This window comes from Monopterus albus, unplaced genomic scaffold (assembly GCF_001952655.1).
Source record: "Monopterus albus unplaced genomic scaffold, M_albus_1.0 scaffold152.1, whole genome shotgun sequence".
Taxonomy (NCBI): domain Eukaryota; kingdom Metazoa; phylum Chordata; class Actinopteri; order Synbranchiformes; family Synbranchidae; genus Monopterus; species Monopterus albus.
The window spans coordinates 941,484-955,892 of record NW_018128032.1 but is presented as its reverse complement, the minus strand read 5'-3'; the positions used below and the strand labels follow the sequence as shown (position 1 = coordinate 955,892).

The 14,409-nt window shown below is 40.3% G+C and overlaps 1 protein-coding gene across 2 annotated transcripts in view; it reads right to left on the bottom strand.

Moving 5' to 3' along the window:
* The window catches only part of cadm1b (cell adhesion molecule 1b), a 162,024-nt gene extending 148,585 nt beyond the window's left edge, over nt 1–13,439 (bottom strand). For both annotated transcript variants that reach the window (XM_020614858.1, XM_020614859.1), the window contains exon 1: nt 13,294–13,439. In XM_020614858.1, the coding sequence (XP_020470514.1) occupies nt 13,294–13,369 (76 nt within the window). In that variant the 5' untranslated portion in view covers nt 13,370–13,439. The remainder of the gene's footprint in view (nt 1–13,293) is intronic.
* Between the last annotated feature and the right edge of the window lie 970 nt (nt 13,440–14,409).

Sequence of the window (14,409 nt, the reverse complement as noted above, 5' to 3'; positions counted from 1 at the left end):
ATTGGATTGGAATCAGTATGAAACGATACTTAGTATTAGAGCTCGTGGCATGCTGACTTATCGGTGAATTATCATCTTAGACATGACCTAAAGCTCAAAAGATGAGGTGCAACTTGATTTATGCAAGTCTCACAAACTCTCGTTTATGCCAATCATTACAAAAAACAAACATTTTAATCCTTTTAATGACTTAAACTCTCCTTTATTTCATACCTTGAACTGACATCTAATACAGTTTTTATTCCATCTTGTTGATAGAAACACAGCGGAATAGGAAAAGACTTCAGAACAACCACAAGGTGATTTTTGATCCTATACAGCATGTATATATACAGTAGATTTTCTGTTGAAGGCTTCAAACTCTCACCAGTTTCTACCCATGCTTCACCACAAGCGAGGCCGCTTTCTGATGATTCAAATAATTCTAGCCCCTCTCTTCAAATGGAACATTTTGATGGATTATGCAGTGTCAACCTTCACCGCACTGAACACATTTGAATAAATGTAGATTTGAGATTTACTGAAAGATGAGGCCAACATGTCAGAGTGATACACAACTGCATGCAAATGCTCTGTACTTTGAAGCTCTAGCATTTCGAAAACAGGCTGTGGGATTTTACAAACTTCCACGCAACAAATCTGAACAGTTTTTTATGTAAATGTATTCAGGTTGTTTCTCCCACCGCATATCGTCATAGCGCGCTGACAGGGACTAATGAAGTTAATAGTGATTTGTCTGTGCTCTGAGATCTATTGTATAAACTGTCCTCATTACAGGCAGTCTTTATTTGCCATCAATACAAATTCAGTGAAAAGCATTTTAAATGTGAAGAGTTTCTGTTCAATTGCCCTGAACCGTCAATATCGAAAAGCACAGAGAATAAAACAGCAATTTGTACAAACAGTGAGAAACAATCAGTGCAAACCTCAGAAGATATGACATTTGGGTACAAGTGACAAAATGAAATCACATACAACAATCCTATTACACATGTACGCCATTTGACAGCCCTTAAGTCTACTGATTTTTGAACCAGAATAATCCACGTCGTGCAGGTCCAGCCTATTAATTCATGCAAAGATCGCGATTCTCTCAGGCTTGGGAAATCAGCTTTTGCTTCAATACCGCCTTTGTCACACACATACTTCCCTGCCCTCACTAACTACACTGTCTCCCTGCCTGTTCAAGCAAAACTTTATGCTAAGTAAATCATTTACATAACCCAAGTAGCCTATCTACATTTTCCAATAAAACCCTAAATTGATGGATGTCATCTTAGTGCTCACAGGCAATAACTCCTGCTGCTTGGAAATAACAATATGCTTTGGGTTTATGAGGTCTAGACATGCTATTCTTTTTAATGACATCCCTAGGCTAGCACTGTTTACATCTGGTTGTAGACCAGAGAAGCTCTGTCTTCACCAAACCTTTTCTGTGCAGAGGTAAGTTTGACTTGCGCTGACAAAATCAAACTTTTCATTCAGTAAGTTTAGATCGCAGAGCAAAGCTGTAAAATAAAAACCTGTTCACAAATATCTGGAATGTGTTCTGCATATACAGTATATATAAAGTCAATAAATTGTGCTGAGTGAAATAAAAACTATATAAATTTAAGTGTGAATACAGTAAAATCTAATCAGCCATGTCACATCTAAAGTTAGATCCACTTTGTGGTTCTATGTTTCCCTGTCAATCAGCTCCAGTGGGGTCCTGTATGAACACTTAACAGTTTTTTCAGTTGAGAGAATTCGATCGGCGACATTGTCTTCACAAGACACTTGGATCAAAGTGTGGCCTGTAGTTCATCCATGGTGCACATGCAAACCAGGTGGAATTAGATGGGCGCCATTATCATACATCATCGGTGAGAGCGTTAGGAGCTGCTAACAATCAGGGCCAATCACATCAAGTCCTCTTTTCAAAGCAGAGCTTTCCACACTGGGACACAGAGTTTGGTCATGTGTGAATGTGAAAAAGTTTCAAGTGAAAATATACAACAAGCTACATAAAGGGCCAAAGTCAATTTACATTCCATAGTGAAAGGTCAGAGGTCAGCATATTCTCTCTGAGCCATGATGCACATGTTAACCAGATCTGTAGTAAGAAATAATGCTGTACACATTAAATAACCATAAACATAAAACGTTGCAGTGTGTCTTTCTTTACTTGAATTATTACTATGTAGCATTCAAGTAGATTCGGTTGAAGCTTCATACAACGGAGTCACTTCTGCCAAACTGGGAATGATTCAGTGTTTATGGCTACATAAACTGGCAATTCCAGTAACGATCCTGTTTACATCTCACAACTAATGGTCCTGTTTACCACTGCATCTCAAAAATATCAAAGCTGCGCCCTTGTCATGTGCTTGCATGAAAAGACAGCTCTCAGATTTCACACAAAAGGCAGAGGCATACAGTACAAGGAGCTACTGTGCTCCCTTTAAATAAACTGACAGCTATCAACATTGAAGCTTGCAAGAAAAAATCCATACATGGCTCATCCTCAACATGAGGAGTAGGCCGGTTCAGTCTCAGCACACAGAGGTTCAGCATTGAGCCAGTTTGTCCGTACATTTCACTGCTTACCGTGAACCCAGTTGCCCTAAAGCTGGATCATTATTGTGCTGTAGCATCAAGCAACATTAAAAGCAAGAAGTTAAAGAAGATAGGTGTTGAATCTATTTTTTGCAAACAGTAGCACTGTGCTAATGAGTGCTGGCATGTGTTATGCCTCCAAGGATAACAGAAAGCCAAGTGAAGCGGTTTTACCGAGGGTGCAGACTTTACAATGACCAATTAATTCATGGGAGAATCATGGGTTGTCAAAACTAAATGAGACCTGACTGTAGAAAGATCATGGAAAACTAAAAGTAACTCTATGTGAGAAATGAACTTTGCTTGTTCCTCCAGCTTGTGTGCATACTAAACTACGGGTAAACCAAAGCGCTGTCCACAAAAACAAAGGTCCCTCTTGCTCAGCAGCTGTCATTGCACTTGCTAAAATTTATCCAAGTGTGTGGAGGTGACACTTTGTTATTCTCCCTATGAATTTCCTGTTGCTTGCACACATTTTTTTTTACTGTATTCTAATATGTTTGTCATGAAAATTTTGCTGTGGCTTTTGATCCATATACAAAGTACATATTTAGGTATACAGAGACATTAGAAAACAGTGGTATACTTAAAAAATAAGATCAGACATTTTATTGCTATGACTTCACTTCTATTTAACAACATTACATGGATGTGGAGTCGGATGCGATGGCAGTTTGTCTTTGTCTTTTTGTGTCTGTCTACCTGCCAATGTCAACGACATTATGAGTAGATGTTTTTAAGTGCTTAAAAACTTTGATCAGTTCTCATAATTGGCTAGACTTGTCATTTCAGTGGATGTGGCCTCTAACAAAAAGCATATTTCAGTATATTTATACATGGAGCTATAACTGCTCTTCTATTCTCTGTTTTCTAGAATTGACACACTGGTGGGACAACGAACAAAGGACCGATAAAAGAATTACTCTGAGTGGAAATCTGACAAGTGGAATCAGCTTATCTTGACCAATGAAAAAGCATTAATGAAGGTCTGCTGCTCTGATCCAGCTGTAGTCAGTATTTCTAACAGCAGAACTGTTTTGTAGAGTATTGGTTGTGCAACAGTTTTAATAGAAAAGTTATAAGGTGTTGTGAAAACAACACCAAAACAATCATCAGCACATAATGATAAAGAAAAAACTTGCACTATTGACTTCATGAAGGTCTTTAGCTCATCGGCTCATTAAGGGACATTCAACAAATTTCAACATCCTAAAAAAGAGACTTATATTCCAACGTTGCAGGAACCAAAACAAACCAAAACAAGAAGTTATTAGTTCAGTTTAATTTCTTTGTGTCGGGGCTTTGGTGGCAACTATTTGTTCGCAGTTTATTCTTTTAAGGCCTAATCAGTGTTTCAAGTATAAACAAATCCCTGTTACTAAAGCCCACCACACAGCTACAGTATCAGCCCTAAACTGATGTACACATCTTTTAATACCAGAAAAAAAACTACTTACACTACTTGAACTGCGATACTTAACTAGTGATGATGCAGACTCTGAGGATTTTAGTAAACTGGGCCTATGTTGTAACATACAGTTGGATGTTAAACACACAAAAAGAAAGAAATATGAATATACAATGTACTGATAAGAGTAGGGACTGAGCCTCTGACCACTTTATGTGTAGGAACAAATGATCTTAATAGTGTAAGGAGTTTAAACAGATGTTAAAAGTGTATGAAAGATGCAAGAATCTGCAGGCAGAGTAAGGAAATATAGAATAATTAGCTACTGTATGTCCAAGTCAGGTTTTATAATGTCACACTGGAAAATGTTTGCACATTGAGAGCCGATGTACCAGAGTGAAATTCTTCGTGTGTCCAACACACCTGGCCAATAAAGCTGATTTTGATTCTGCAAAGTGCACAGTAGGCTAAAAAGTCAATATGCAGACTAATAAGAACTTGTGTGGCCAATGGACCCCATGCTCCCACGATGTAGCGCTTAACCCTTGTGTTCTGTTAAGGATCTTAAAACAGAAAATACTTTTACATTTTTGGGAAAACATTTTACTGTTTGCTTGTTAAGTTTAATTTTAAAGTTGCAGTTTGACGTCCAAAGGTGCAAATGTTATATTGTTCCCTGTTCATATAAAGTCAAGTGTGTTAATTTATTGTATACTTATATTGTTCCCTGTTCATATAAAGTCGAGTGTGTTAATTTATTGTATACAGTGCCTTGCGAAAGTATTCGGCCCCCTTGAACTTAGCGACCTTTTGCCACATTTCAGGCTTCAAACATAAAGATATAAAACTGTAATTTTTTGTGAAGAATCAACAACAAGTGGGACACAATCATGAAGTGGAACGAAATTTATTGGATATGTCAAACTTTTTTAACAAATAAAAAAACTGAAAAATTGGGCGTGCAAAATTATTCAGCCCCCTTAAGTTAATACTTTGTAGCGCCACCTTTTGCTGCGATTACAGCTGTAAGTCGCTTGGGGTATGTCTCTATCAGTTTTGCACATCGAGAGACGGAAATTTTTGCCCATTCCTCCTTGCAAAACAGCTCGAGCTCAGTGAGGTTGGATAGAGAGCGTTTGTGAACAGCAGTTTTCAGTTCTTTCCACAGATTCTCCATTGGATTCAGGTCTGGACTTTGACTTGGCCATTCTAACACCTGGATATGTGTATTTGTGAACCATTCCATTGTAGATTTTGCTTTATGTTTTGGATCAGTGTCTTGTTGGAAGACAAATCTCCGTCCCAGTCTCAGGTCTTTTGCAGACTCCATCAGGTTTCCTTCCAGAATGGTCCTGTATTTGGCTCCATCCATCTTCCCATCAATTTTAACCATCTTCCCGGTCCCTGCTGAAGAAAAGCAGGCCCAAACCAGGATGCTGCCACCACCATGTTTGACAGTGGGGATGGTGTGTTCAGGGTGATGAGCTGTGTTGCTTTTACGCCAAACATAACGTTTTGCATTGTTGCCAAAAAGTTCGATTTTGGTTTCATCTGACCAGAGCACCTTCTTCCACATGTTTGGTGTGTCTCCCAGGTGGCTTGTGGCAAACTTTAAACGACACTTTTTATGGATATCTTTAAGAAATGGCTTTCTTCTTGCCACTCTTCCATAAAGGCCAGATTTGTGCAGTATACGACTGATTGTTGTCCTATGGACAGAGTCTCCCACCTCAGCTGTAGATCTCTGCAGTTCATCCAGAGTGATCATGGGCCTCTTGGCTGCATCTCTGATCAGTCTTCTCCTTGTATGAGCTGAAAGTTTAGAGGGACGGCCAGGTCTTGGTAGATTTGCAGTGGTCTGATACTCCTTCCATTTCAATATTATCGCTTGCACAGTGCTCCTTGGGATGTTTAAAGCTTGGGAAATCTTTTTGTATCCAAATCCGGCTTTAAACTTCTCCACAACAGTATCTCGGACCTGCCTGGTGTGTTCCTTGTTCTTCATGATGCTCTCTGCGCTTTAAACAGACCTCTGAGACTATCACAGTGCAGGTGCATTTATACGGAGACTTGATTACACACAGGTGGATTCTATTTATCATCATTAGTCATTTAGGTCAACATTGGATCATTCAGAGATCCTCACTGAACTTCTGGCCCACGATGTAGCGCTTAACCCTTGTGTTCTGTTAAGGATCTTAAAACAGAAAATACTTTTACATTTTTGGGAAAACATTTTACTGTTTGCTTGTTAAGTTTAATTTTAAAGTTGCAGTTTGACGTCCAAAGGTGCAAATGTTATATTGTTCCCTGTTCATATAAAGTCAAGTGTGTTAATTTATTGTATACCACTGCAAAAACTGTAAACTACAAATATTAGTACACAGCGTATACACTATGTAAATGTGTAGGGGCAGAGCAATAATCTATGTAGGCATCTCTGCTGGCATTCGCCACTACTGTATCACCACCTACAAAAAGCCAGCTATGTGATAGCAGTGGTATATTTCTGTGCTGTGGAGGTGTTAGGCTTCCTTTTATCAATGACTAGATCCATATTTTTGACAGAGCTACAGCCATTCAAAATGTTTAGTTATGCTAAGCACAGCCAGGACTTGATTTAGAAACAGAAAAGCTGCTGAGCGGTAAGCTCACCGTCTGAACTGCAGGGCAGCTGATTGTTTGGCAGCTCGGGGTTTACTTTCCTCGTTAGCTCCTGACAGACTGCTATGTGAAAGCCAATGGATCACGCCCGTATTTCCTTTCAAATACATTTGCTTGTCATCTTATATGTAAACAATGTGACTTTGAGTTCCCCACTTCCATTAGCTCTATTGCCTCCCATGTCTCTCCACAGTGCAATGACTCAGGTATGAGAAATAATCAATAGTCTTCTGGTTTGGGTGAATGAGTCTTAGTGCTTGGTTTGCACAGTCTTGATCAGCCTGACAATGACAGATTATAGTGCTGTATCTGAGCGTAATTAAGACGGGTCTGTCACCACACTGATAACTCAAAAGCGTGATGCCCCCAAAGCAGGAAGCACTAACCTGTCAGACAGCAGCTCTTGTCTGTGTAAACAGCATCGACAGTTTCTTATGATTAACCTTGAGAGGGGGTTAAAAGTTCAGCATCAGCTGCAAATTCTGTAATCATATATTTTCTTTACATTCTAAACTTCACTGCACACTTCTACTACAAGACTGGCAAGTATTCATTTTAAAAAGTAAAAGAAAAGGAAAACCTTCTTGCCAAAATATATCTCAATGAATCTGCTTCATCGGTGTATCGCAGTCCTTTACAGTACCGTCACAAACTAAAATCTCCAATAGACCTTACAATCAAAGTAGTAGTGCTGAAATTATTAATCCATAAACTGATCAAACAATGGCATTGCAAAAAATTCTGATGACCATTTTTTCTGGTCCTTTGGTATATGTACAGTAATGTTGTTTCTTTAAGACTTGTTTGTTTTTTCCAGCTGGCGTCTCTGGGAGTATTGTTCAAATAAAATTAGAGAAACATTAGGGTGCAGTGGGGGCACTGCTGAAGAGAAACCGAAGTTTGGAAGGACCAGGCTATTCTAATGTGGTTCCCAAGTCGAGCTATATCCTGCTGTGTAAGGGAATAATATTTCATTCAGTCTGCATAAATACATTTGCAAACAGCACTCATACGAGAAAGGGAGCAACCGATTCTACTGTGGGACTATAGAAAGTAACAGAGCTCATTCTAATATCTAATATAAGTGAAATATACGTAAATCTGGAAAAATTTGATTTTTTCATTTTTATTCTTAGCTCTAAGTTAAGTGCAGTATATACAGTGCATTGCCCTTCTCTTAGTAATGAAAGATGTATTGATTAGTGTAGTGTCTGCATTCTGTTGGCACTCACTGGTAATTGTACTTTAGATTTTCTAGCAGCGTGGTGCATCATTTCCACCTCTGTGCCCCTGCTTACACAGGACTCCAGGTACGTTGTGGTTATTTTATCAGGCCTGGATCTGCTCAGTCTGAAATGCAAGGTGCAACTGAGCTCTGACAAACTGAGAAGAGCCCTTGTTGTTCGATTGCTAAAGAGGTGAGTGTCCTGCCATTCATAGTATAGAGAAGACAGAACTGGTCCAAACAGAGTGTGATCTGGCCACCTTCCAGACAATATCTCTAAATGTGACCAAAAGAAGAAAGTAATGAAACAGCGCCCGCTTGTTGGTCATTGTTCTTAGCAGACCGCACAAAAATACCTCTTTTTATGAGCTGCTGATGAGAGCGCCACAACCTTTTTTATTCCTATTCAAGCAGTGGATTAGTGGGAGCTCTATAAGTGAATTTATTGATTAGAGATTCAGTCTTCTCTCTCAGAATGAGTCCTTTCTCCTCCACATTGATCAACAGTTACTTAGTCTTAATGTTCTGTCTGAGTGTCATCAAGTCTCAAGCATCTCTTTTTGGTGAACTTCTCTTAGCTGTGACTGACCTACTGACAGGGCTGTTTCTTAAATATAGTATCTGTACAAATATTTTGGATGGTTCATAATAAAAAAAAGGTAAATGTTAAAGTCGCTGAATGTATCAGAAAGAAATGTGTATTGCCTATTTTAGGCTGTAATCTTTGGCCCAAACAAAATACTTGGCCTAACAATTTTGAGATTCTGACCACTGGAGTCTCACACAGTACTGTATGACACATGCATGAGTGAACAAATTGTGCTGAGCGCCCCACTGACCTGTATTTCTTTGGTAATGTGAGTATCAACCCAATCCTGACAAGATCCAAATGTTGCAGGGCCCTGTTTCTCATCAGTTACCTCAGAGACAAACACCATGCAGCTCATATGTACCGTAGATACATGCCCCAGTTAAGTAAATCAGGGGTAGAATATGACTAGAAAGACTCAAATCACCCAGTGTTAAAGCGGATGTGTTCACTATTTTTATAATAACAATGTATCGACTGACAGAGACTTATCTACTAAATCCACAGCTCCACTCAGCTTTAGAGCGAGATTCAGCATGTTGTTCAGTTGTCTGTTGGCCCACGACATTATTGTTTTGGTTCACACTCAGCGCTCTCATAGTGTAGCTTTTGGATGCAGCAGGCAGCTGTTTTCAGCTCTACAGGCTCATTGTAGACTGCCACTCAGCACCAAGCAGCAGACAGAGACTCACTGGTGGACACAGCGGAGCATTTGGCATCTGGAGAACTGGGAGAAGCTGGTAGAGACCAAAAACAGGACAAAAAGGGAATGATGTTTGGACTTAGATTCACATCCACGCTGTCATGACAACTAAGGGTATGTGAATAACACCATTTGACCTCACAATGTTTTTGTCCACCAGTCAAGACAAACCAGACATGTTACAGTACAGTACAGTATGTGACTGGCTGTTACTTTGGTCTGAAAGGGTGGATTACAGTGGATGTTGCCCAATGTGGGTTCTTCGTTTGGAGACTACTGTTCTACAGCCTTAATGGTGGCTTGTAATTGTTTCGTCACCCATACTAATGTGCACTCTGTGCCTCCTTCAAAACAAAAACATTGTATTTCCTTTTTGTGTCATTGTGAACCTGGTTGTCACCGTCTAAGCGCTGCAGCCAATAGAGTGAGGTCTGTCAGATCCAGGGAACAGAGAGAACAATGTCATATTCATAAGCAGAGACAGCAGCTCTCCTCCTCATTACCACAGCACAGTCATGAATGGGAGCTCCTGTCCCCACCATCATGAAAGGACCTGTCATCTGTCTGTTTCTCCTAATTGACTGTTTACTACATTTCAACACAGACAGACAGGCACATTTTTGATCGTCCTCAGTTTGTCATTCAGTTTGACACAGCAGTACTAATCCCTTGCGCAGAAATGTCCCGAGTTTTGTTTTTTTAAACATTTACTACATGACTCAAAGTGATAGCATGTGTACAGCAGCACTTCCGTGACCTTCAAAAACAACCAGATATATTCTTCAGAAACTAAAAAGCATTTAATTTAAACTGGCTACTGCAAACTCTGACTTGGAAAGACAGATACTGGAGCGAAATCTACCTATTCACTAGGAGCTGCAGGGACCTTCTGCACTCCATCCATTTAAAAAGCTATTTCAAAGAGAGTGTGAAGTTTGATCGTAGATGCACATTCACACACTGTCATGCTCAGACAAGGCGCTGATGGTTTAAATATGTTCAATTTGCAGACGGGAACGTGGGCCTTCATACGGATGCACAGCAGCAAAATTCAGAGCAGACGAACACAGCCTGGAGGTGTGACGTCCTCAGTGAAATGATTACAGCATAGCTTACTTTGTTAAATCTGCTACCAGTGGCTAAATCCCTTACACGCACCGGCTGCCAATTCTCTGTCAGCCCCTCCCTTTCCAACAGTAAGATTAGCTGCCACCACATAAAGTAGTGCAATGCATTATCTTGCAATTAGAGTGAGGCTTATTAAGCAGAGTTAAATGTAAATTTAATGAGCAATAAATTCAATTTCTTTAAATAGAAGACTATATTATTGTTACAAATGATGTACTGTGGTGATCTCAACGTACAGGCGATGAAATACTTCACAATATCAGTGGGCCATTAAGACTAATATTAAATATATCCTGAAACATGGTGCTAGTCTACAGATGGTAGAGAGAAGGCCTCTGTTGGCTAAAGGTTGCACTCATGTACCCAGAGCTGAAACAATGACTAATTTAATCAGTTAATGGATATGATATGCATCGATTGTGGTAATCAGTTCATCATTTGAATAATGTTTCTCTGGTGCTGCCAGTATGATGGTAACCTTGTAAACTTTTTTTTTTTTTGAGTAATCAGACAAAAGAAGAAGGCATCACCTCCAGCTTTAGTAAACTATGATGAGAATTTTTAATTATTTATTGACATTGATCAGATGTTTAATCAGTTCATCAAGTTTAATTTATAATTAAGACACTTGAATAAGTATAAAATTAATATCCTGCGACTGAATAAATAAAATTAAACCAGTAAATAAGAAAAAAACAAACTTGTATAATTAATTACTGTAATAAAACAACACTCACTCATGGGGGTTCTTTTTACATGAGTAGTTTCACTTTTGCATATTTTGCTGGAAATACTTTTACTGAAGTCCAAATGTGAGTACAGGACTTTGATGGTATTCTTTCACAGCTGTATTATTCTTCCATAATGCTTCTACTCATGTGTTTTAAAGCCAAAGCCCACCACGAGCAGCAGAGACGAACATGTCCAATCCCTCACTGTGTCACATGTGGACTGGCAACCAAGAGCACTGTAACAACTGCACGCTTCCTTTTGTTTCTCTGAGATCCTGTCTTCCAGCGGCACCCCGAGGCTTCGTGACAGCTCGTATTGATCCACTTCACCATCACTCAGTCCTGACGAATGGCTTTAAACTGGCAATAAGTGGGAATATGCAATCTTCTGAAATTTGACCATCTGATATGCTACAACAGGCTGAGCCCTAGAAAACAGGGGGGAGGGAAACACTGCTAAACAGACTGTTAACATGCTAAGTCTCAGCATTTCATAAGGGGATGCTCAGCCGAGGCAGTCGTTACAAGCACAGCTTCCTCCTACTGTGTGATGTCTGGAATCACCTGTCTCTCACTGTCTTTCTTTCACTGACCCCAAGTGCTAATGAGACTGCTCTTCTCTCACCAGATAGAGAAGCAAAGTTAAAATCCACTGTCTGAGGAACATTAATAAAGAAAGACTGGACGCAGTCAAAAAAGCAGGCTTTCAGCACTTCACAAAGCAGGAGCTTGGACCCTTTATTTGCTCCTAGCTGCTGGCACAAACACAATTAGACCAGTTGGATCAGAATTTTGGACTTGGGGATTTTACCTGACCAATCAGCCGCATCCGTTTCCTAGGCTGCAACCCTTGGTGTATTGAGCTCTGACTGATTGCACATTCATGATGCATTATTTTATTTGACTTAGAGGTTAATTAAATTAATAAGACAAGGAGATGCTAGACAATGCCGCAAATGTCATTCAACTGCTATTCAGCACGGACCATAATAAATGCAACAACTGTGAAATGAAAGCCTTGTAAGCAGTGAGCTGTATAATAATAATAATAATAACAGGAGCATTCTGTTCAGCTAGTAACCTCATTTTGGGACCATTTTGTGGATCTAACCCCTCACCACCACCCACCCAACACACGCTCTTTGAGGAGTTTCTGCAGACCTGTTGATGAGTGATGCAGATACTGTACCACCACTGCAACCTACAATATGGACACTATGGAAATATCTGAAACTGAGAAGTCGCTCAAGTAGTCTTTAAGTGTAAACCTGTGGTCGCAACTGTTGCTTGCCATTTTAACAACCCAGGGACTGACAACACAATATGTCCATCACACCGCTGGGAGGGATTTAAAGAGGCTCCAAGTTCACATTTTAACTGCTTCAGATGCATCAGTATTGTCAGCGGATACGTTTTCTAGGAAAAGCACACACACACACACACACACACACACACACACACTGACGCATGCAACTCTGGTGAAATCGCGGTGGAATAACAGTGAAACGATCGGACTCGGGGCTGCGATGGTCGTACACGTTTAGGCACCCCCGGCTGATGTAGCTGCACGCTGTAAAGCCCAACAGCGACATGGCAGATTTACATCTCCAGCCTCGCTAACGGGGGGAGAAGTGAAAACTACGGACCAGAACACACACCGGAATCAGAGGCTGCAGTTGTACGGTCAGAGGACACTGTGCGAGACTAGAGCTGCAATGCGTGTTTTCCACCAAAGCGCACCTGAGGCGCAGACTTGAGAGCTTTGTCGACAGTGGGATGAGTTGGGACTGTGAAGGTTTATGCGGTACCACTGGGTCGTGTTCTCTCTGTTGCCGGAGAACTGGACTCATTTGATGAGCAGTACCTTCAACTTGCTCTAGGTCTAAAGCCTGTAAGACCATGCCATTCGATTATACTTCCACTCCGCCTATGCAATTGTGCAGCACTAGATACTTTTTATAGCGGTCCTCTGAAGCCCTTGCAGTAAAACTCCGAACAGCAACCTTTAAATCAGCCCCGAAATTACGAGACAAGTACCCAGACAGTGTCGACAAACAGCGTGTATATTTCGGAGCCGAAAGTATTATTGGAGCAATAGAAAGAAAGTGATGCTGAGATTTCAGAAGAGCAAGTGCGTATCTAGCGCGCAAACGCACCACAACTTCTCCCCGGTGCTTGCAGGGCTTTAGCTGCGGAAGGGAGATGTCCACACCACCGACACACACACACAAGACAGCAAAAACTTACCTTTGGGAAGAAACGCCACTGATATCACGAAAACAGAAAGAGAAATAGCGAGAGATCCGCTCCCCGTGATCGCCATGTTGGACACCTGCTTGAGACTGGCGGCGCTAAATCACCTAGAGACGGCCATGGGATGAAAATGTAGACACATGAGAGGCGGAGGGAGGGCTCAAGCAGGGAGCTTGCTATCATATTGGGCTGCATTATGTTGCAATGATATCTAAGCCTATAAAATAATATAGGAATATTACTGTGATACCTTAGGAGAATTGGAAAAATGTCCAAAACTGTATTACTGGCCGCACAGATTGCAACTGAAGCCCAAAGACACACTTGTCATTCCCAACAGAAATATTGAAGGCATATTACAGTGACACCATGGGAAGCATAAACACCATGGAGCGCGGTGAGGTAACCATAAACTCACCAACGAGAACCACAAACATTTTATAGGAATATTATAGCAATTTTCTTTTATGGTTATAGTCTGTTAGTTGACGTGGGGGGGGGCAGAACAACCTATACTCAACTGGTTGCACTTGGCTTTATAGCTGAAGCACAAATGATTCTGAGATAAAACAGTTCATGTTTATTAAACAGTAGTCAGGCCAATATCAGTGTAAACTGCTGTTTGTTAAACCGAGTGTGTGTTCTGCTTTAACACAAGATTGAGAAAAGGGTGCATTCATTTAACCTGTTTGGGGAAATAATATACTTGTGTGCTGCTTTTCATGAGCATAATTTAAATAAGATGGCAACTTGTTGAGTCAAATTTGTATTCAGTGAGGCTTTGTTGTTTTATAAATAGGAAAATGTGGGGTTTTGTCCAAGAAAGGAACATGGGTGTACTAAAAGGACAGCAATGTCCGACAATACACACAGAAACCTTTTTAAATAAAGGAATAATCAGGGAAGTTTGGTGACACTGCTGGTTGTCAAGTCCTTCTGTTCAATGTCTACTCAAACAGCGCCCCCTTTTCTTTGAAGGAAGTATTGCATTTTATAATTATGGCTCAAAGTGCTGAAGAGGTGAACTGCTCCTCCAAAACAGAGAACAAAACATATCAAAATTTCACATTTTAAAGCCATCAAAATGAAATACTGCAGATTATTAATAAG